Source organism: Carcharodon carcharias, chromosome 21 (genome assembly GCF_017639515.1).
Source record: "Carcharodon carcharias isolate sCarCar2 chromosome 21, sCarCar2.pri, whole genome shotgun sequence".
NCBI classification, from domain to species: domain Eukaryota; kingdom Metazoa; phylum Chordata; class Chondrichthyes; order Lamniformes; family Lamnidae; genus Carcharodon; species Carcharodon carcharias.
This window is the reverse complement of record NC_054487.1, coordinates 57,762,514-57,786,296: the sequence shown is the minus strand read 5'-3', so window position 1 is coordinate 57,786,296 and position 23,783 is coordinate 57,762,514. Positions and strand designations below refer to the sequence as shown.

Sequence of the window (23,783 nt, the reverse complement as noted above, 5' to 3'; positions counted from 1 at the left end):
GGAGAAGCAATATAAAGTTAAATGGTACAATTTTAAAGGGTTTGCAAGTACAGAGAAATATGAGGAATGTGCATACACAGATCTATGAAGATGACGGGGCAAGTTTAGAAAGCTGTTAAGAAAGGATACCGGATCTTTGGCTATATTAAGAAGGGCATAAGAGTCCAAAAACAGTCAAGATATACTAAACTTTTATAAAATTCTGGTTGGGCCTCAGCTGAATTATTGTGGCCACGCTAGGCACCACAGTTTAGGAAGCTTGTCAAAGTTTTGGAGGATTGCAGCGATAATTTACTAGAATGGCACCAGAGATGAAATACTTAAGTTGCATGGAGAGACTTGGGAAACTGGGATTGTTGTCTGTAGAGCAGAGATGGTTTATGTGAGATTTGATCAAGGTGTTCAAAATTATGAATAGTTTTGATGAAAGTAAAAAAAAAAGAAACTGTTTATACTGACAGAAGAGTTGGTTACCAGAGGATAAAGATTTAAGGCAACTGCCAAAAGAACCAGGAGTAACATGAGAGGAGCAGTTTTTTACGCAGCAAGTTATGATCTAGAATACACTTTTGGAAACAAATTCAGTCATAACTTTCAAAAGAAAATTGGATAAATACTTTGAATTGGGGATATAGTGCAGGGCTGTTGTGATAGGGCAAGATTGTAATTTGGTATATCTTTCAAGGAGCTGACAATAGCAAGCTGGCCAAATGGACTCTTGCACTATATCTTCTATGATTCTAAGATTTTGGAATGAAACAGCTGTAAATTTGCTTTTATCATTCTCTGTTAAGACACTGCCTTCAAATTATGTTTTTAAAATTAACATTGTTCACTTTCTCTAAAGTGGAAATATTGTACAAGAAATACTTCTCATTTGGTTGGTTCTTATTTAAGTAAAGCCTTTCTTCTGATTTATACAGTTGTTCACATCTAATCACTGAGTATGACACAAAAAAGAAACTTCATCAGTCACCATACTATGGAACAAGCAAGGTGAAAGGGGACCATGCTGCTGAAGTAGGTTTTGCTCTTGGAGGACCAGCCACAGACAAAGAAGGTGAGTTTGAAGGAAAAGCACAGAGATATATATATATCGAAATATTTTGAAAATATTTCTGCTTTGTACTAGAATATTTTAGATTCTGTGGTTTATTGAAGATATGGGCACAACAGTTTAAATATAGTTCAAATTCTGTTTCTGGTAAGATATGTACATCAAGTTGTGTTTAAAATAGCTGCAGATGTATAGCTATGAATGTTTGATACAAGAACCTGAAAACCAGGTTTTTGGAAAATAAATTTAATGTGACCATATTTTAGTTCAACGGTGAATTTTGTTCTCCCTTTTGAAAATACAAGCTAAGTATAATCTTTTCAAATGCTGCAATAGACTTTCCATTGATACATATATTGATTGAAATGTTACAAATATATATCACATGGAAAAATGAGGCTGAGATGCCAAAATAGAAAATACAAGTTATGCAAGACTGAGCTGGACTTTCCAGTGAAACTCTTGGACTTGATGTTTGTGCAAAAATTTAATTTTCTATTGACTACCAACTGACAGCTTTGTACATGTCTGTAAATTACTCTTTACCCATATGAGTACCTGATATCACTGAAAACAATACGGTACTGTGCTTTCGTCAACCATTTTAGGCATCTAGCAATTATTTCTTTAGTCAACATTCAATATCAACTAGAATGCTGATCTGAAGGCATGTGAAGTGGGAAAATCAATATCTTTTGGATTCTGACTTTGTACTTCATTGCTATTGGCTCTTCTGGCTTGAATGCTTCCACCTTTTAATTTGAGTCATTTTATAATATTGATCATTGCAGTTTCTTGTGGAGTGTAATGTGCTTCTAACTAACATCTCTAGTTTAGTTCCATTGGTGCTAAATAAAAACTATTGTAGGTCTCTATTTTTCTGAGAAAGAAATATTAAAATTTTAGTTGGCCTGTTTTTCAGTGTTATATTTTGAATTTGGGGGGGGGTAGCGATAGAGAATGGAGAAGATTTTTAACAGGAGGCTTATCTCAGTACCCTTTCTGTCTCATATAGCTCATCATGTCTTGAGTGTTTGCATTTTTTGAAGCAAAGGAGAACTTAAAATGGATATGAGGAGCAAAGAGGTTGCATGAGAATAGATTAGCGGCTAACATAAAAGAGAACTCAAGTTTTTTATTAACGTATAAAATAGGGATTAGTCAAAGGAAGGGTGGAGCTAATTAGGGATGGAAGGCGATCTTGTGAAGGCAGAGGTGCTAAATGACAACTTTACATCCCTTTTCACTAAACAAGAGAATGCTGCCAATGCCACATTAAAGGAAAGAGGTAGTGGAGAAATTAGATAGGTTCAATATATATAGAGAAGGGACTTAATTGGCTGGCAGGGCTACAAAGTAGAAAAGTGACCCAGTCTGATGGGATTTATGCATGGTGTCTGAGGGAAGTAAGTTTGGAGATAGTGAGGCTATGGTCATAATGCAGTTCTCTTTAGGTATGGAAGAGGTGCCAGAGGACAGGAGGATTGGAAATGTTACACTTCTGTTCAAAATTGGGGGGAGGGGTAAACATGATATCCAAAGTCAGTCGGCCTAACAGTGGTGGGGAAACTTTGAAACAATAATCCGAGACTAAATTAATTGGAACTTGGGGAAAATATAATTAATAAATGACAGCTTGGTTCTGTTAAAAGTGAATTATGCTTGACAAACTTTCTTTCCAAAGTAACAGAGATGATTTTTGAACGTTTTGCAGTTGATGTATATGTAGACTTCCAAAAGGTGTTTGACAAACTACCACATAATAAACTTGTTAGCAAAATTAAAGCCCAAGAGTTTAAAATGGTGGTGGTGGCATCGATATGAAGTTGGCTAAGAAACAGAAAACAGAGAGTATTGCTGAATGGAGCAAGAAAGCGCTTCTTGGCACTGTCAGAGTGGTCCTGAATTCCTCCTCTGGTAAGATGGCCAAACCTCCCGGGTTTGGGTGGGGTTGCATGTGAGTTTGTGAGTGTATGTGAGAATAAGAACCCCAAGACTGAGCTAGACACATACATGTGTATGTATACACGCGCACACACACACACACACACACACACACACACACACACACACACACACACACACGTACCCCTGCCCGCAGCACCTATGCACAACGGAGGCGGACCCCAGGATACAGGGCAACCCATGGATCCCACCGAGCCCTGCTCAGAGTATGCAAATGCAAGGTCAGTGTTAGTTAATCTTTAGCCTGGCCCCAGTCCCTGCTCCCTTCCTGGTGTTCAGGGCTTGAGGCCTAGTCTGTCTCTCTCTAACTCTGTTTCTTAAGCGAAAAGGCAAAAAAGGTTTTATTGGTTAGGTCTGCTGCTTGGCACTTTTAATGTTCATTGCTGTTCATATTTAATTTTGTGCCAAACTTTATCTTTCCGAAATTTGCTCATTGGACCCCTGAGTTAGAAAAGAATTGAAGTGTGGCCCCTTACATGCAAAAGGTTGGACAACCCTGCTCAACAATGTAGTAATTAGCGAGGAGGACAATAATGGGCTTCAGGAAGAAATGGGAAGATTACTGAAATGAGTAGACAGATGCAGTTCAACATAGAAGAGTGTGAAGCAATGTGTTAGTACTAAACTAAATGGTACAATTTTAAATGGAATACAGGACTAGAGGGACCTGGGGTAGTATGTGCAGGGTAAGTTAAGACTTTTTTTTTAAAAGAAAAAGCTCATGGAATCCTTGGCTCTATAAATGGAGCCATAAATATAAAATTAAGGAAGTTATACTAAACCTTCTATAAATCACAGATTAAGCCACAACTTCAAGATTATGTGTAATTCTAAGCACCACACTTCAGGAAGGATGTCAAACCCTTAGAGAGCGTGCAGAGATTATTTACTAGAATAACACCAGAGATAAGAACTTCAGTTATGTGGAAGACTGGAGAAGCTAGGATTGTTCTCCTTGAAAAAGAAAAGATTAAGGGGAGATTTGAAAGAAGTATTTAAGATCATGAAGAATTCTGATACAGTAAATAAGGAGAAACTATTTGCAGTGACAGAAGGACTGGTAACCAGTACACAGATTTAGGGTGATAACAGAAAATGCTGGAAATATTTAGCTGGTCAGGCAACATCTGTGGAGAGAGAAACAGAAAATGTTTCAAGTTGACCTTTCATCAGAACTTTCACACCTGCATACTCTACCATCTTGTGTTCTATGAACGTAACAATTCCTCATCTGCACTACTTGTAACTTGAGTGTGTGTCTTAGATGCTAAATACCAAGGTGAGGGTGAGTGATGGGTAAATGATCACCACTATTGCCAGTTGTTTACCTTTCAACATCCAAGACCACAGCCAAAATGTCATCTTATTTGACACATTAAGTTCTTTGATGATAGATTTAACCTATTTTATTTTTGCTATGAATGAGCTTCCAAAGAGTGAAAAGTGGACCCTGAATACACCCAGATTGGGATTCTAATTTTTCCGGTGAAGCTTGCTCCTCTGGCATTCAGCATAAGCAGTTCACTGAGCTTTCATGGATTTTTAATTGTGATGCCTTCTTATCTTGAGCAAGGGACCACCTCTGTTCCCAGAAGTTGTAATATTTTGCTGCAGTGCCCCAAACCTTGATCCCAGGCTGCCACTCAGAGTGAGGTAGAGCAAAACTCAGATGTTATCAAGGGTTGTGCATGGTGACAGAATAAAGTAACGCTTTTATGAATATTTTTAATAAATCACTGGTAGATTTGATACTGTGGTTGCTGGTATTTGGTGCTCTTGTTTAACAATAGAGAACAGGTACAGTGCTGATGTTGAGATTTGGTTAAAATGTCATGTCTAGCTGTGCAGAGCAAGAATTTCACTTAGCTCATAGAAGGTTTGCTGAGAGGGAGCAGATCTTTGGACTAAGGCTTCAAAATATCAGCACTCTATTCATCTATGAGGCTGTGACCAAGAGTCTGACTCTCAGTTAGCTTGCAACAGCCGTGTTAATCAGACTTTGGCATCATCTGGGACATCTACCTGTGGTCCTTGCAAGATGGCAAAGCGGTGAAGCACAAAATATGCCATGGTAATTCATTAGCCATTCTTGGCCACTTAATGCAAATACCGATCCCGACGCTAATGGCTTACTCATGTTTTGCCCTGTCTTTAGGATAGTCATTGCAGTACAGGGGTCCTTGCAAGGAGACGGTATGAGCCACAGGAGTAGTAGGTATCCCTCATCACTCAGCTGCCATTCTGTCATTTGCTCCTGCTGTTTAAATAAAGCTGAGGCACTGTACTCATAAATTATAAAAAAAAGCTCCTAACATATTGTGAATTCATGTGCAAGAATCTATGCCTTCATTGAAAATGAACTTCAAATTTAAGGAATGGGAGTCTTGTAGTTCATGTACATTTAGAGCATGCAATGCAACATGAGTGTAATCAATATTTCCCATCGAACAAATCTGACAAATCCCTGATTCCTCAGTATGCAGGGCACTGTCAAGTCGTATTAATTGAGTTACCAGGTCAAAGAGGGCATTGCACAGCGAATTAGTTGATAGTTAAAAAGCCCTGTAGTTCTTTTGAGTCTGTGGCATAGAAGCTGAGAGTTGCAATCACTTACTCTGCTGTTGTATGTGCTGTGAGCAATAGTTGTAGATCAAATTGCAACAAAAAGCAATCCTCTTCCAGTGCTTCATGACAATAGTGCAAGCTCCGAAGACATATCTTTTAGGAAAGCTCTAGAAAAGTACCCATGATCTGTTCAGTGGATTGTACCAGGATGGTCTGGCTTTCCTCTGGCACTTCATGATGAATTTGGCCCCCTTCTAGCCTTCTGCTTTTCTTGTTGCTCCAGTATATAGATGTCATGAACTGGGATTTGCATTGGGTATCCCACTGTGCAGCCCTCGGATCCAAGCTCAATTATGCTTTGAAATTGAATGTTTTCCAAGAGTAAAGCAGAATTTAGCAGAAGGCATCCTGCATATAACTGAAAAATTACTCCTTTGCCTGCAATGAGTGCTGTGATTTGGCTATAAATTTCCAAGAAATCTTAGTTGTACTGTCTCAAATACTTCCTTGATGAAGAGTGTTTGCAAAACGTACCTTTTAAGTAGTAAATATTCTGAACCATTGTTGGAAGGCAGAATTTCTGGAATTTGGGCCAGGTAATGTCTGTCCTAGCTCATTTATGTGTGGCTGCCATTGCAAGTATGGATGCTTTCTGGGGCATCCTGAAACTGAATTTATTTATACCAGATACTTCTGCAGCAGAATCCTGGAGTGCATTAGACATTCTTGAACCTGTAAAGGTATAATAGCCAACTTGCACCCTTACCCTAACCCAGTAACTTTGGGGCCCAAACATCTAGTGCTAACTGGTCTATTTTGTGTACCCTGTTGCTGAGTATTCACAGTTTTAAAACTGAGGGATGAAAATTAATTACAGATAAGTAAAGCAATATATAATATCGAATAGAGGTGACCCATTTATAATTTTCACAGAATAATAGAGTTGTGAAATTTAATCCAAAGCAATGGTTAGGAGCTCAGAATATCATTTTAAGAAAAATGGAATTTGACTGGTTATTGTAAATCAGCCCCAATGATGAAGTTCACATGCTGTGAACATATGTATTACTATAAATAATGTGCTGCTTGCGATGTCAACCACTGTCAAGAATTTTAATGTACTGCTCAGCTTTTGTGTGGTTGAAGAAAAACAGCATTTTTAATACACTGCCACTAAATGTAGTGTAAAGTATCCATTGTCTTCGTGACTAAACTTTGCAGTGCTTTCACCCCAGCAATAATTGCAACTATGACATTCATTGTCAAATAGTGCAGAAAAAATGCAGGCATCTCACAGAAGTCAGAAAAATGAAATATAGTGGCCAGCAGTAATAAGTCATCTCCACTTTTACTTAATTTATCCTATGACCTATCCACTGGCAACGGTGAAATCTGAATGAAGGAAATGGAGCCACATCTGCCCATGCTTTCCCGAATATCTGGGGAACATTCAGGCAGGTGCACTGTGTGACATCAGTTATGATTAACTAGCACCTCACCAAGTACGACTGCATAGGTATAATTAATAAATGAGAAACAGCTCAGTCGAACTAATTTAATTCTATACTGGAGCTTGAAAATGCCACCCTCCATTAGAGAAAAGTAAGTATTGGGAAATAATATTGACTGCTTTTTGCTGCTGGGCTATCTATTCTTCGAAAGAAAGATGCTGAACATACTGTATATCTCATCATTCCTACTCGATTCCATGGGCTGTTATGTGGGAACCTGCTGGTGTAGGTGATAAAGCCCAGAAGTTATTGTGGAATATGGAAGTGTACCCCTGAGTGTGAGATTTTCTGAGGTTGGGATTAACAAATGGTTTTGGACAGAAAATGGAGAGCTTTATCTTGCATCTGGTCAAGCAACCCCTGACTGGGAATTTGAAGAGACTGGAAGACTAGAATAGAAAAGTTCTTTATTCCCCAACACTGCTATTTTTTGACTTGGGGACAAAAAATTCTCAGTCAGCATAATGATTTTAATACACAAAACGTAATACTTGCTGTGCTTTACACAACTAAACCGTTTGCAGTGTCTAGTTTATGAAAAATACCAAAGAAGAGTTGTCTGTAGAATACAATATTTTGTATTTGTAGCCACCTAAAATTTAAACATGATATTGAATTATAGTAAAACAATACCAAAAATGTTATAGGTAATTTGGTTTCAAACAGTATTTCAACAATTTAACATGGGCTGCTCAAATTTCTTACTTCAAAATTCAAAATGTTCAGGTAAACCTTTTAAATGATGTTTCCCTGTTTGTAATGGTCTTGGCAGCAATGTTGTGTTTAGAATTCTGCTGTTTTAGTTTCTATTTTCTCTTGTTCCTGACTTTGTCTCATCTGTTCCTCATGTCTTTTCTTGTGGACGTAGAGTTTCAGGAGTCTCCTGAACAGAAGTGGAGAACAAGTGATTCTGAGAAAGGTAGTATTGACAATAGAAACTGTCTGACAAAATAATGTATATGATTAACATAATCTCACTTGACATGTATATTTTCTCTCTTTTGCACAACATTTGCTTTATTGAGTTCACTTAGAAAATTGATTTGCTCAGAATTTCCATTATGGAGTTGTGAATTAACACCCCTGTGAAACCCAGACTTCTAAATTGTTTTTAAATTGATATAATGAGAAACATCAAGTTTATAGCAAATTTTGGTCAAACAATTGCTGAATGAAATGGACTATATAATTATATTTCGGAATATTTGAAATAGCCAACTTTTCTGATGATCAAAATTTGTTCCCTTTTTTCCCTCAAAACTGCAAAATTTTATGCTTTTAAACTTTCACAATAGTTTGTGCTCCTTTTTTCTGTCTTGTTACTTGACTGAAAATTTCACTCAGAAATGGAGATTGGAACGTTGTCATGCGTCATCCAGTTGAATATTGCGGGCTATTTCTGCAAATGTCTCCTGCCTAAACAGAAAAAATGGTACATAAATTTTATTTCTTTTGTTAATGACCAACCTTAATTCATGCATTGTGAGTTGTTTGCGAAAATGTAGTGTCTTAAGCTCATTAATATCACTGCATTTATTTGTCTAGAGTGCAGTACTTGCAGCACTGCACTTGAGTTTGTGAAACCAACTCTTAAGATAACTTTTAGTTCTCTTTCCCCTGAACACTGGAGTAAAACTTCAACAGTTAATTTAGGAGAGAAGTAATTATTTCCTCACACGTCTATAACAGTGCATAACTTTCAAAAGCATCACATCTTGTGTATCGTATATCAAATATATCAAAGATCCAATTGACTGAACATTAGTGAATCAAAGCAATTCAATTTGGTCAGTGAGCGAACAGAAAATTGAGCACTTGTTTAGTTTTTCAACCCAAAGCAAGGAGCGGGAAACTATCAATGAAATCACTTCAAAGAATTTGTGATATTGGCTTGAGCCAGTAGCTTGATTTTCTCACTGAAAATTTACTCAGCAATTAGCCTGTTGTGCAGCCTGTTGTCAAGAATAATACTTAATAAAAATAACATAAATAACTCTTCATTTAAAGGTTTTAATATACTACATCCTTTTATTCAACGAGAACCAGCCACAGATACTTAGTAATGCCTTTGGCATACGAGGGTGTAAGTATAAATTCTTTTAGTTTGAAGAAATAATGTAACACTTGAACTGTTACGAGGATTCAAACTTGAATAGAATAAATAATGACACTGGCAAGAGTATAGCATTCTTGAACTAATTTTATTGAACTATGTTTCAAAATCTGATGAACAGGTGAATAGCATCATGCAGAACTTATCAATAAAAAACAAAGCTTACAAACTGATTTCTTTCAATGCAATGTGTCCTCATTTTATAAATACCCCACAGAAGCTGAATTTTCCCAATCCAGTTCATGTTTTAGCTTTTAAACTACAGACAACTAGCCTCTTTCATCCAGCTCCCTAGATTACTTTAAACTATGAGATCAAAAGTTTACACATCCTGTTGTTTGGATGATTTCCACAAAGCCAAATCTTCTACACAGTTCTCAGCCTTACCCTTCAATGTCTTTACTTTAACCCACAGAAAAACAACTGGTTTCTTCCCCTTTTTTTTTACTTAGTTCTGTTGATGGGTCATGAGCACTCGAAACGTCAACTTTGCTCTCCGCCAATGCTGCCAGACCTGCTGAGTTTTGCCAGGTATTTGTTTTTGTTTTGGTTTCTTCCCCTCTAGCTCACTGCTTTAACTCAATCAGGATACGAAAGGGTTATACGTTCCCTGAGTGATACTCACAAGCTTTCCTCTTACCCAGCCCAGCTGGTCCCATCTAGGGCAGAATTTTCTGCCTGTCGGGTGGGCTGGCCCAACTCAATCTCCGGCGGGTGGGGAGCTGATCCCTGCCAGTGAAGCGGGCCGCACCGCCATTTTACGTGGGCGGGCCAATTAAAGCCTGCCCAGCGTGACGTCCAGCAGGAAGTGCTCTGCGTTCTCTGTGTGAGCTGGTGGGATTCCCTAAAAGCGAGAGTGCGCTCTTTCGCACGTGTGCGCGAAAGAGCATACGTCTCCCTGAGGCTAAGTGCAGCCTCAGTGAGATCACTTCCACTTTGAACAATACTAAAAATAGAAAAAAAAACCCTAACATGTCCCCCTCATGTGACATGAGATGGGACATGTTCATAATTTACAGATTAACTTTATTAAAATTTTTAACACCCTGCATGAAACCTCATCCCGCCTGTGCATGAGGTTTCATGTTTTCTCTATTTGCCGCCGCAGCTCCTAGCCTTAAGGTTGGACGGGCAGGTCCTTTAATTGTTTAAATGGCCTCAATTGGCCATTGACAGGTCGGTGAGCCCGCAGCTGATTTTGCTGCGCCCCCTGCCTTCCTGAAAATTTAAATGGGGCAAGACGACATTGGGGGTTCCGCCCAACGTCATCCCGCGTCATTTTACACGTCGGCAAGTGGGCCCTGCCACCCCGCTCGCCGACGGCAAAATTCTGCCCCTAGTCTCTAATTATACCTGAAGTGCAGACCAGATGCTCAGGGGAAAAGATGTAACTTCTGGCCAATATCTGGCTGTACACTGAGAAACAAAGGAAAGATACACTTTTGTTATGCCCCCCTGTATATGTGTTCAGAACCTTTGATGATCAGCGAGATTGATTACTCTCTGCATGATCAACTCTGTGAGTGGTCAAAAGTGATGTCATCCTCATGGACAGAATCCCAATGAACTGTTTCAAAATTCCCTTTTTGACTGTTACAAGACCCGCTAAGAGGCCTAGCATTCCATGTTCCCTTAATGAGATTGATCCTGAGTTTTGATAATGATAGGTGTCGTACCATTGGAATATCTACAATTTGAAAAAAATACCTCATAACTGACCTCTTATAATTACAGACTTTTAGTCATTTTATTGCCAATATCCTGCTTTAGGACATTCTATTGTGAGGTGAATTGACCAATTTTTCTTTGCTATATTTTTGCTCCCATAACCCCTGTGTTCCCACAAAGATCAAGCTAGCAAAGTGGCCAATTTCAGTTGATATACCATACCTTACGTACATTCTCACAGCATAACAGGCACAACTATAGTCATAAAATGCAGCTGAAAATTAATCAGTTACACTGTCTTTTCAGGCCATATTACAGTAGCTAGCTGTAAAAACATTTTAGCCTTTTGTGACCTTTCATCAACCATTAACCTGATAACTAATCAAAAAAGAAAAACATGTTTCATTTTTGTCGCACCAAGCTTAATTTAACCACTTTGCTGACGTTGAAGATGATAAGAGAACCGGGAGGGAAAAACCTTCTTGAATTTCCCCTCGCCACTATACTTGTTGAGATGCATCTGTCCATGACCATCACCACAGTTCCTGTGGAGACAAAAACCTGTCTTCATACATGGAAACATACATAGAAAATAGGAGCAGGAGGAGACTATTCAGCTCTTTGAGCCTGCTCCACCATTCATTATGATCATGGCTGATCATTCAACTCAATAGCCTGCTCCCGCTTTCTCCCCATATCCTTTGATCCCTTTTGCCCCAAGAGCTATATTTAACTCCTTTAAAACATACAATGTTTTGGCCTCAACTACTTTCTGTGGTAGCGAATCCCACAGGGATTCTCTGGGTGAAGAAATTTCTCCTCATCTCAGTACTAAATGGTCTACCCTGTATCCTCAGACTGTGACCCCTGGTTCTGGACTCCCCCACCGTCGGGAACATCCTTTCTGCATCTACCCTGTCTAGCCATTAGAATTTTATAGGTTTCTATGAGATCCCCCCTCATTCTTCTGAACTCCAACAAATATAACCCTAACCGACTCAATCTCTCCTCATATGTCAGTCCTGCCATCCCAGGAATCAGTCTGGTAAACCTTCGCTGCACTCCCTCTTTAGCAAGAACATCCTTCCTCAGATAAGGAGACCAAAACTGCACACAGTATTCCAGATGTGGTCTCACCAAGGCCCTGTATAATTGCAGCAAGACATCCCTGCTCCTGTATTCGAATCCTCTCGCTATGAAGGCCAACATAACATTTGCCTTCTTTACCACCTGCTGCACCTGCATGCTTACTTTCAGCAATTAGTGTACAAGGACACTCAGGTCTCGTTGCACATTCCCCTCTCTCAATTTATAGCCATTCAGATAATTTGCCTCCCTGCTTTTGCTACCAAAGTGGATAACCTCACATTTATCCACATACTGAATCTGCCATGCATTTGCCCACTCACTCAGCTTGTCCAAATCACACTGAAGCATTTCTGCATCCTCCTCACAGCTCACCCTTCCACCCAGCTTTGTGTCATCTGCAAATTTAGAGATATTATTCATCTAAATCATTAATATATATTTTGAATAGCTGGGATCCCAGCACCAATCCCTGTGGTACTCCACTAGTCACTGCCTGCCATTTGGAAGAAGACCTGTTTATTCCTACTCTTTGTTTCCTGTCTGCCAACCAGTTTTCTACCCATCTCGATACACTACCCCCAGTCCCACGCGCTTTAATTTTACATGCCAATCTCTTATATGGGACTTTGTCGAAAGCCTTCTGAAAGTTCAAATAAATCACCTCCACTGGCTCCCCCTCATCAACTCTACTAGTTACATCCTCGAAAAATTCCAGTAGATTTGTCAAGCATGATTTCCCTTTTGTAAATCCATGCTGACTCTGTCAAATTCTGCCACTGTTTTCCAAGTGCTCAGCTATTAAATCTTTTATAATGGACTCTAGAATTTTCTCCACTACTGACGTCAGGCTGACCGGTCTATAATTCCCTGTTTTCTCTCTACCTCCCTTTTTAAATAGTGGGATTACATTAGCTACCCTCCAATCTGTAGGAACTGTTCCAGAGTCTATAGAATCTCGGAAGATGACCACCAATGCATCCACTATTTCTAGAGTACTTTCCTTAAGTACTCTGGGATGTAGATTGTCAGGCCCTGGGGATTTATTGGCCTTCAATCCCATCAATTTCTCCAACATCATTTCCCTACTAATACTGATTTCTTTCAGTTCCTCCGTTTCACTAAACCCTATGTTCCCCAACATTTCTAGGATGTTATTTGTGTCCTCCTTTGTGAAAACAGAGCCAAAGTATGTATTTAGATGGTCAGCCATTTCTTTGTTCCCCATTATAAATTCCCCTGTTTCTGATGAAGTGACCTACATTTGTCATCACCAGTCTTTTTCTCTTCACATACCTACAGAAACTTTTACAGTCAGTTTTCATGTTCCCTGCAAGCTTACTCTCGTACTCTAATTTCCCCTTCTTACTCAATCCCTTGGTCCTCCTTTGCTGAATTCTAAACCTCTCCCAATCCTCAGGTCTCTTGTTTTTTCTGGCCAATTTGTACACCTCTTCCTTGGATCTAATACTGTCTCTAATTTCCCTCGTAAGCCATGGTTTGGCCACCTTTCTTGCTTTACTTTTGTGCCAGACAGGAATAAACAATTGTTGGAGTTCACACATGCGCTCTTTGAATGTTTGCCATTGCCTATCCACTGTCATCCCTTTAAGTAACGTTTCCCAAACCTTCATAGCCAATTTGCACCTCATACCATCGTAGTTTCATTTTATTAAGATTCAGGACCCTAGCCTCAGAATCAACTATGTCACTCTTCATCTTGATGAAGAATTCTATCATATTATGGTTGTTCATCCCCAAGGGGTCTTGCACAACTAGATTGCCAATTATTCCTTTCTCATTGCACAATACCCAGACTAGGATGGCCTGTTCTCTAGTTGGCTCCTCAACATAGTGGTCCAGAAAACTATCCTGTATACACTCCAGGAATTCCTCCTCTACAGTATTGTTACTAATTTGATTTGCCCAATCTATATGCAGATTGAAGTCACCCAAATTACAGATGTTCCTTTATTGCATACGTCTCTAATTTCCTGTTTAATGCCATTCCCAACATCAACACTACAGTTTGGGGTCTATATACAATCCCCACTAACGTTTTTTGCCCTTTGGTGTTTCTCAGCTCTACCCATGCGGATTCCACATCGTTGGAGCTAATTTCTTTCCTCACTATTGCTTTAATTTTCTCTTTAACCAGCAATGCAACTCCACCGCCTTTTCCTTTTTGTCTGTCCTTCCTAAATACTGAACACCCCTGAATGTTCAGTCTCCATCCCTGGTCACCGTGCAACCATGCCTCCGTAAGCCCGACTATATCATATCTGTTTGCATCTATTTGCACAGTTAATTCATCCACTTTATTGTGAATGCTCCTCACGTTGAGGCACAAAGCCTTGAGGCTTATCTTTTTAACATTACTTGTCACGTTCCCACTATTATTCACTGAGGCCCTGTTTGATTCTGGCCCTTGATTTCTCTGCCTATACTTTTCTTATTCCCCTTTCTGTCTTTTGTTGTTGTCCTTGATTCCCCCTCCTCTGGCTCCTTGCAAAGTTCCCATCCCCCTGCCATTTTAGTTTAAACCCTCCCCAACCACTCTAGCAAATGTTCCCCCTAGGGCATCAGTCCCGGTCCTACCCAGGTGTAACCCATCCAGTTTGTACTGGTCCCACCTCCCCCAGAACCGGTCCCAATGTCCCAGGAATCTGAAACCCCCCCCTCACACCATCTCTTCAGCCACGTATTCATCCGATATATCCTGCTATTTCTGCTCTGACTAGCATGTGGCACTAGTAGTAATCCTGAGATCACTACCTTTGAGGTCCTACTTTTCAACTTACTTCCTATATTCTGCTTTTAGGACCTCATCCCTTTTGTTACCTATGTAGTTTGTACCAATGTGTACCACAGCCACTGGCTGTTCACCCTCCCCCTTCAAAATGTCCTGTAGCCATTCACAAACATCACATCAAAACCAGACAGACTCACTCGGCTCATCAGAACCTGAATATCATCGGACTTTGAATCTGGAAGTTAGACAATTTGTTTGTTCTGTCTGTGGGCCAAGATTTAAGGATGATGAATGTCCTGCAGCCGTTCGAAGACATCCTTGACCCTAGCACCAGGGAGGCAACATACCATCCTGGAGTCTTGTTTGTGGCCACAAAAATGCCTATCTATTCCTCTTACAATTGAATCCCCTAAAACTATTGCATTCCCATACTCCTTACTCCTCCCCTGTGCAGCAGAGCCAACCGTGGTGCAACAAATTTAGCTGTTGCTGCTTTCCCCTGAGAGACTATTCCCCTCAACAGTATCCAAAGCAGTATATCTGTTTTGCAAGGGAATAGCCAGAGGAGATTCCTGCACTGCCTGCCGAGTCCTCTTGCCCTGCCTGGTGATCACCCATTCCGTTCCTGCCTGTGGACTCATAGCCTGTATACTCAGACCCTTAGACTCTTCACACTGCAGACACCCCCTATCATGTTGTATGACACTGTCACCATGCTAAATATGATGGACTCAGAACAAGAACGGGCAGCTTAAAACTGGATATTCATGAGGAACTGTGGGCCATCATCAGTAACGGAATTGTATTCCATATTTTGTATCCTCGTGACCTGGTTTAGCTCTTCAACTACCGTCACTATCAAGCCAAGGGACCAAATCTATGAGGAGTGCAAGAAAGCATAATAGCACCAGCACTAGGCATATCCAACCATGATGTACCAACCTGATGAAGCTATATGCATGCTATACAGCAGAAACAACTTGCTACAGACAGAGCTAAGTAATCCTACAACCACCAGATCAGATCATAGCTCTTTAGTCCTGCCATATCTAGTTGTGAATGGCGGTGGACAATTAAACAGCTAACATGAGGAGAAAGTTTAACAAGCATCCCCATATTTAATGATGGCAGAAACCAGCAAGGGAGTGCAAAAAAAAGGATGAAGTGTTTGTAACCATCTTCTGCTAAAAATGCCAAGTGAAACCCCCACCATCACAGAAGCCATATGATATCAAAAGATGGGTGAGCTCACTGAACACAGTAAAGAGCCTGGGTTCCGACAACATCTCAGCTCTAGTGCTGAAGACTTGTGCTTCAGAACTGGGCCTCTGGCCAAACTACCAGTGCAGTTACAACATTGGCATCTACCTGACAAAGTTCTCCTTACTGCCTTACAGACTTGGCCTAAACCTGGACAAAGGAGCTGAATTCCAGAGCTGAAGTGAGAGTGACTTCCTTTGACACTAAGGCAGCATTTGACTGAATGTAGCATTATGGAGCTTTTATAAAACTGATATCAATAGGAATTGGGGGAATAAACTCTTCACTGGCTGGAGTCATACCGAGTATTGAGAAAGATGGTTATGATTATTGTAAGCTAATCGTCTTAGTCTCAGACCATTGCTGAAGGAGTTTTTCATCTCAACCGTCTTCAGCTGCTTCATCAGCAGTCTTCCCTCCATCATAAGTTTGGAAGTGGGAATGTTCACTCATTGCACCAAGTTCAGTTCCATTCATAATTTAGATAATGAAGTAGTCTGTAGTCACATGCAGCAAGACCTGGATAATATTTAGATTTGGGCTACTACGTGGAAAGCTATATTTGCGCCACACAAATACCAAGTGATGACCCTCTCTATCATGATTATCTACCCGCTTCCCCATGACATTCAAAGGCAATGCCATCACTGAATCAGCCACCTTATCACTTTAGTCCTACAGATTGCAACTTTTTTTGACAGCAGCTTTAACATAATCTCATCCAGAATTCATCAGGTAGGTATTTCAGCCTTTAATTTTCCTATAGGAAACCTGTAGATAAATTTCTCCATCTTCTGACTAATCTTTTTTGTGTTTCTGTTTATCTTTGTCAAAAGCAAAATACTGTCAATGAAAATATTAAAACATTGCAGCTGTTGCGCTGTATTGCTAAATAATACATATTAAGTATTTCATATATTAAAAAGTAATTAACATGTTAAATATGTGGACAAGTGGAGAAATTAACATAAATATAACGTCCATCAATCTTCCAGTTCAATTCTGTTTGTAACTTTTTCCTGAAAATCATCTATGAAAGACAATTGGCTACGCAACATTTGTCATTTATCAGGGCTCAAATTATAATGTCCGTTATTTGCTAGAAAACCTCATGAACAAAAACTTGATTTCCATTGGAAAACAATTTAAACAATGCTTTTTCCCCCAAATATGTAATTGCTGTTTCATATTTTCTCAACTGTGCTTGGTTTTTTCAGTCATGCATGTTTACTGACTAGGCAAAATGTTTTTTTTATTCTGTTATCTAATTCATATAAATGTAGGAAATTTTGTATTTTAAAATTGTAGCTTTGGAAAGTTTCAGAATAATTGAGTGCATGCTGACCCAACATGCCATGAAACTTGAGCAATTGTCTTGTTGACATCTATAGGTATTTTTGAATGTCCGTTCATACTGCACAAATTAGGTGAAGCTAATGGGAATCTAGGAAGAGACCTCAAATTTCACAAAAGGAGGAAATTAATTTGAAGTGCAAGATATCTAGGTGTAGAAAAATACCATTTTTGTTATCAAACCTTTCTCTTGACTGCAGTTAGAACATGTATTGTGTTGCATTTAACTATCCCTAAAAAATGTAATTTGTCCTCAGATTTTTAGCTTAGATTTATTGAACTTATAACCATGTGGCTAATATGCAAAGATGTTTCCTTGACACTGTCTCTAGAGAAGCTCTTTGGACATCTTACGCTTTCTTTTAACATCATTACAATAAAATGGAGTAAATTTTAACATCAGGCAGAAAACTTGTTAGCATATCATCTGTGGGATTCAATGGAATAGAAAATTGATATGGGTTTATAATGGGTGGCTGATGTGTTACCAGCAATCTTCTCCCCAGCAGTGAAAGTTTGAAATTGTGATCGTATTTCAAGGTCACAAGTCCTTCATTGTGACTGCTGGAAGCCAACCATTACATTCGTATGAGAGGACCCCACCTTAGTTTTCTGTACTACTTCCATATAATACATTTGTTGCAGCATATCAGAAAAAAATAAAATTATGCTAGATTGCCTACAGTATCAACTCTGCATTATGCAATGGTCTTAACTTTTGAATGTAATTCTTTGTTCATGGACAAAGCTCTATTGCCCTCGCCTTTATGGCTGGCTACAGCCTTGTGTTCTATGTTGTGTTTAATGTTGCATGCTGTCTTTTACCTTTGTTGTTAAAGAACTAAAATATACATTTTAAGAGCGGTAAAGAGCCCCTGATACTGATATGATCTGTGTTGTGAAACTGATCAAGGGTCTTCCTCACAAAGAGTTTTTCCCCTTTGTTGAACAAGTAGCATTCATTTGCTTGCAGATATTGAGGCATTGGAGCAATTGAAATATCTACCATAGTTTTCTAATGTTTGGGTATGTAAGCAAAATTTGTTCTGGAGACGTCTGTTGTAACTTTTTTTTCTGAAAATCATCTATGATAGACAACTGGCCAAGAAACATTTGTCATTTATCAGGGTTCAAATTACAATGTTCATCAATTTGCTAGAAAGCCTCAATGCAAATCATTTGGGCCTGAATTTTCAGCTTGGCAGGCGGGCGTGATTGGCGGGCCCAGGATCGGTTGGTAAACGGACTGCCGACCGCAATTGGCCCTCAACTGCGATTTCATCCTGGTTGGCCAATTAATGGCCAGCCAGGGTGAAACACATACAGAAAAGCTCAGCGCTGCTGGGGTGGGAAGAGGGCAACTCGGGCACAGCCCAGCACTGACAGAAGGTCACTGAAGGCAGAGAGCTGCCTCAGGGAGCTGAAGACCTGAAAAAGCAAAAATAAAGGTTTCAAAAGCTGAAAAATATGTCCATGCATCATAATCAATCACCTTAAAATTTAGCTGATGAAAATGCTGTCCACAGAAAGTTATTAATATTTTATTTCATCATGGGGATCTCAATGTGCCCATGGATGAGGTTTGGTGAAAAATGCAAAGGCCGCCTGGCCGATTCACCCATCTGCCAACTGTAATGTTGGACAGACAATGAAAAATCGGAGTCAGTTGTACTATTAATGGGCTTAATCGCCCTCTTAATTGTCAGCGGGCGCGCTTCTGACTTCTGTGTGTGCCTGCCGACCGAAATATCACACTAGGGCGGGATGACATCGGGACACTCACCCGATGTCGTCCTGTGCTTTTTATGCCCGATTGGGTCGGGCACACACCTGCCCACGAGGTGAAAATTCAGCCCTTGGTATGAGAGTATAGAAACATTACGACTTGCACAAACCTGCATAGAATAAAACACTTAAGTGGATATTTTTCTGTTGGACAATAGCCTTATCATGTTGTATTTGAAGGATATACGACATTAAAACAATGAAGAAGACCAAACCAAAACTAAATTTTAATGGAACAAATTCCACGTTGTGACAACTTTTATAGAGACCAATAATTTTGAAAAAAGAAATTTGAGCTCCCAGTTACTAATTGAAAGAATTACGCCACAAGATTTCACATTTTTAAATAAAAACTTTAATCACACAGGAGCTAAACAAAGCTCCAGTAACACAACACTATGTTTTGTAAACACTTATGATTTAACACAAAAATCTCAACCAGGTACTCCCCATTGTAGTTTTGCTTCCACTCAAGATTCCCCCTATATAGGATCTTGGAGGTTCCTTCACATCTCCTGGGACCAAACCAAGATATGCCATAGCTTTCAGAAATTAACTGATTCTTCTCAGTGTTCCTGCTATTCTCCGAGTTATGAGACTTTTGGGGTCCTTCTGCTGGTGTCCAACAAGACAAACCATCCAACTCTCCTTCGACGCCTCACGATAGTGGGCTCCCTGGTTCAAACATGAGCCTTGCTGCACTTTGCTTAGTGACTCCAAATCAGAAATACTCCTGGTTCCTGATAGCCTTCTGTTATTGATGGAGGTGCTTTACAGCTTCTGGCAGATACTCTGCCTTCTCCAAATTGCTGTGGACCCAGACTTCAACTAACTCTTTCTGCGAGAAATCACAAATAACACTCAAGCCAAAAAAAAACCTCTGTGCAATCTATTGCCACAGCAACATGGCATACCTGGGTGTCCCAGGTAGAGATTTAAACAATTATCTCCAATTTCCAAATCTTCCCTTTGTTCTGGGAAACCATATGAATAATTTAAACCCCTTATTGAGATAGCTGTAGACATCCCATCTCCACCAAGAAGCTCAGGAAGGTAGCCCATTGTTTAGTTTCCAATACTTCCCACTATCACCTTATAAAATAAACATAGGCCATCTTTTGAGTTGCAATTACTTAAGGTCTGTTTATCATTTGTCTTGCTTTTAAAAATTTCAATCCCCAAACTAAAAGTTATACTCCTAAAACCTATGAATCATCAAACAAAAACTGTATAAAAGCTTGTAAATTATTTGCTTTGTTTTGCAGTAGCAGATGATGCATCTCAGACAGAGTCAGTCAGTAGGTAAGAAATATTTATACAAACAGTTGCTTGCTAGTACCGAACTAGATTCTAGCTGAAAAGAGAGACATGATGCCAAAGCCTTTCATCTTCCACTCATCAGGACAAGTGCAAGAATGCCAAATTTCAAATGGTCACAACAATTTATACTACAGGAGAAAATTGTGCTGCTTAGTTGGCAAGTTGACTCTGATTGGCCAAGGTGTTGCCATGGAGAAAGCAACAGGGAACTACTATAGGCCCCCCAAGCTTCTGGGCAATTCAAAAAAGGTGCAAGGCTTGAAAGTAATCTATTTTGTTTGCAAAAAAACGGGGGTCACTGCATATGAATGTATATTGCTTCTAGCAAGTGAAAAATGAGCCACATTATGTGTTTGGCTGATTATCTTAAATTGTTTTTTTAGTGTAGCCATCAGTGCACTCAGGATTGTTTGGCAAGTGCTACCCAATCACGGAATCATTTGTAGATCTTACATCCCAGCAACAACATGTTCTTCTGGCTGTTTGTAATAATGAGTACAGACCTTACTCAACCAGCCCGTGTTTGCAAAATCCAAAACAAAACATCTACTGTTAGATGTGATTCCGCAATTGGGCAGCACTTGCTGAACAATTCTGAGTGCGCTTATAGCTACACTGACATTCAATTTAAAATAATCAGTCGAGCTTGTAATGTGGCTCATTTATGCTCACTAGAAGTGACATACATTCATATGCAGGGACCCGTTCTCTGCAAACCAAAGGAATATGTTCAAACGTTGCATCTTTTGTAGTTCCCTGTTGCTTACTTGGTGGCAGTGCCTCAGCCAATCTGTGTCGACTTGCCAACCAAGCAGCTCCCCTTTTCTTCTGTAATATAAATTGTTGTGATCATTTGAAATTTGGCCTTCTTGCATTTGTCCTCATGAATGCAAAACAAAAAGGTTTGGCCACATGATTCTCTTCAGCAATGTTCAAGGAATATGTATCTTCTGACTATTGCTGTTGCATTTTAAACATTTTTAACATGGGTACATTTATTAGTTTTTGTTTTTCTCTATTGAGATTGTATTTGCATATTTTAACTTTAGAGCCTCAAAAGGTGCAGGTGACTCCTGGCTATCTTCAAATGAAGATGAGGAACTCCAATTTAGCTCCAAGGTACTATTTTGTCTTTGGTATAGTTTTAACTAGGTTTGTATTAAATGTTTTTTTTTAAAGTTTAAATAACATGACTCCTGATTATAATCATAAGACACTGAAATGACTTTTGGAATTCAGTCTCTAACTGCTAATCCTGGAAAGGTTGTCAGCAGCCATTAAAGGGATGTAGCTAAAACTTAAAAGGGATGGGAAGGTGGTGAGTTGCTGCAGCCTATGCAGAAGCTATATGTTGCAAAATGAGAGGCTGTCAAAATAAATGGAATTGATGGGCAAGTGATGAAGTGGCAAAGCATCTAATATGCAGTGCTGCAAGGTTGGCAAAGTGGTGAGGCTGTTTGGTACATGTGAGAAGGATTGCCCTGTTTGGGGAAACTTCTCTATCAGACAGGAGTGCACCATGCTTGGTGATCAATGAGGCAGAGAGTATTGGTCAAGGAATTCCAAAGTGTTGGGCCCAGACAGCTTAAGGCAATGCCACTGGCAGTTGGATGAAGGGGAATGGGTTTGTGCAAAAGGCTAAGGTTAGAGAAATGGAGAGTTTGAGTTAGGAGTTATAGAGCTGATGAAGGCTAAAGAAAGACCATAAAGGGATTTAAACACAAATGCTATAAAATTTGGTTGTGCATCATTTTCAATGCCTGCTGCTTTGTCACCAAAATGGTGTCTGCACGCTTGCATGCTCTTTGATGCAGGCTCCACCAAATGCCCTTTTGAGAAGGTCATTAGCGTGGGTGCTGGGAACGTGTGCTTGAAGTATGCACAGTAGGCAGATTGTTAGGTTGTCTTGTGTGTCATGCTGATTTGACACTAGCAGTGCCATTTTTGGCCTGAATGTTCCAGTCACCGCTCTTTCTTACACATGCATAGCCGACCATATGTTCAGCAGCATCAAGGACCCCCCTTAAGCACTATTTAAAGGGATCAGGGCAGTTGTTTTTCAATTTCTACTGGCTGCTGCTGAGTTAGTAGAAATGTTTAGTGGTTTGTGCTGCTATTTAATGTTGCTAAAGTCTGCATAGAGAGCAGATGGTGAATGCTTGGTTGATTCTGACCTCAAGGGTCCTGCTCAGACCCCACTTGCTCCCGGTAATGAGTGCGTTTCCATTCCCCTTGACCTGAGGTGACACAGAGGGGACAAGTTGCTCAAAGAGTGAGGACGAAGAGGAGGACTTGGGCTTTCAGCATGGGCCAAATCAAACTAGGGTTTTGAGGGAAGCAATTCTCGATCTCGATGTCACGAAAGAACTGTGTATGTGACATCTCTGTCTCACTAAGGAGATAATCACTGAAATTTGCCACCTGTTGCAGCCCCAGAAGTGGATGAGGACAGCATTGCAAATGGCTGTACAACTGATTTTGGTGATGAATTTTTTTGTGTCAGGCACTTTCTAGGCTGGAGCAGGTGATATTTGCAATATCTCGAAATTTGCTCTCTTCTGATATCTGAGGGAGTTCCCTGAGGCTCTGTTTTCAAATAAAACTGAGAACATTTCATTCTCTTGCCAGAGAAGGCAGACAGAAAAAGCATGCAACTTTGCTAGGAAAGCATACTTCCCCTTTGTGTTGATTATGTTACCGTTTGTGTTTAATCACAAACAGGTTGAGGATAATATATATTGTGCAGGCTGCCTTTGACTGCACACTTATAGCTTTGCGGACACCGCAGATAAATTCTGAGGTATACCACGACTGGAAGGAATTCTACTCCCTCATTGTCCAGCTGGTGTACAACTATACTCATGACATCATGCAGGTGAATGCCTAGTATCCTGGCTGCAGTCAGTTGTACCGACTGCATTTGAGCTACCACAATAAACTCTGGGTGGGGGACTTCAATGTTCGTTGCCAAGAATGGCTCGTAGCACCACTACTGACCAAGCTGTCCGAGTCCAAAATCACACAGCTGCTAGACAGGGTCTGTGGCAGGTGGTGAGGGAAAAACAAATGTGACCTCATCCTCACCAACCTGCCTGCTGCAGATGCATCTGTCCATGACAGTATCAGTAGGAGAGACCACCGCACAGTCATTGTGGAAACGATGTCCCGCCTTCACATTAAGGACACCCTCCATCGTGTGTGGGGCACTAGCACTGTGCTAAATGGGATGGATTCTGAACAGGTCTAGCAACTCAAGACTGGGCATCCATGAGGCGCTGTGGGCTATCAGCAGCAGCAGAATTGTGATCGAACAAAATCTGTAACTCATGGCCTGGTATATCCCCCACT

General features: G+C 40.0%; 1 protein-coding gene across 9 annotated transcripts in view; it reads left to right on the top strand.

Annotated features, from left to right (window-relative positions):
• The window catches only part of si:ch211-272n13.3 (ankyrin repeat domain-containing protein 26), a 195,706-nt gene that overhangs the window by 17,722 nt on the left and 154,201 nt on the right, over positions 1–23,783 (top strand). For 7 of the 9 annotated variants that reach the window (XR_005946506.1, XM_041216463.1, XM_041216458.1 and 4 more), the window contains exons 6-9: positions 924–1,060; positions 7,967–8,017; positions 20,381–20,417; positions 21,485–21,554. Coding sequence is in view for 8 of the 9 variants with exons in the window: in XM_041216463.1 (XP_041072397.1) it covers positions 924–1,060; positions 7,967–8,017; positions 20,381–20,417; positions 21,485–21,554 (295 nt within the window). In the remaining variant the exon portion in view is untranslated. Of the gene's footprint in view, positions 1–923; positions 1,061–7,966; positions 8,018–8,512; positions 8,531–9,105; positions 9,182–20,380; positions 20,418–21,484; positions 21,555–23,783 lie in introns of those variants that run through there. The other 2 variants (XM_041216462.1, XM_041216457.1) reach the window with 2 other exon arrangements.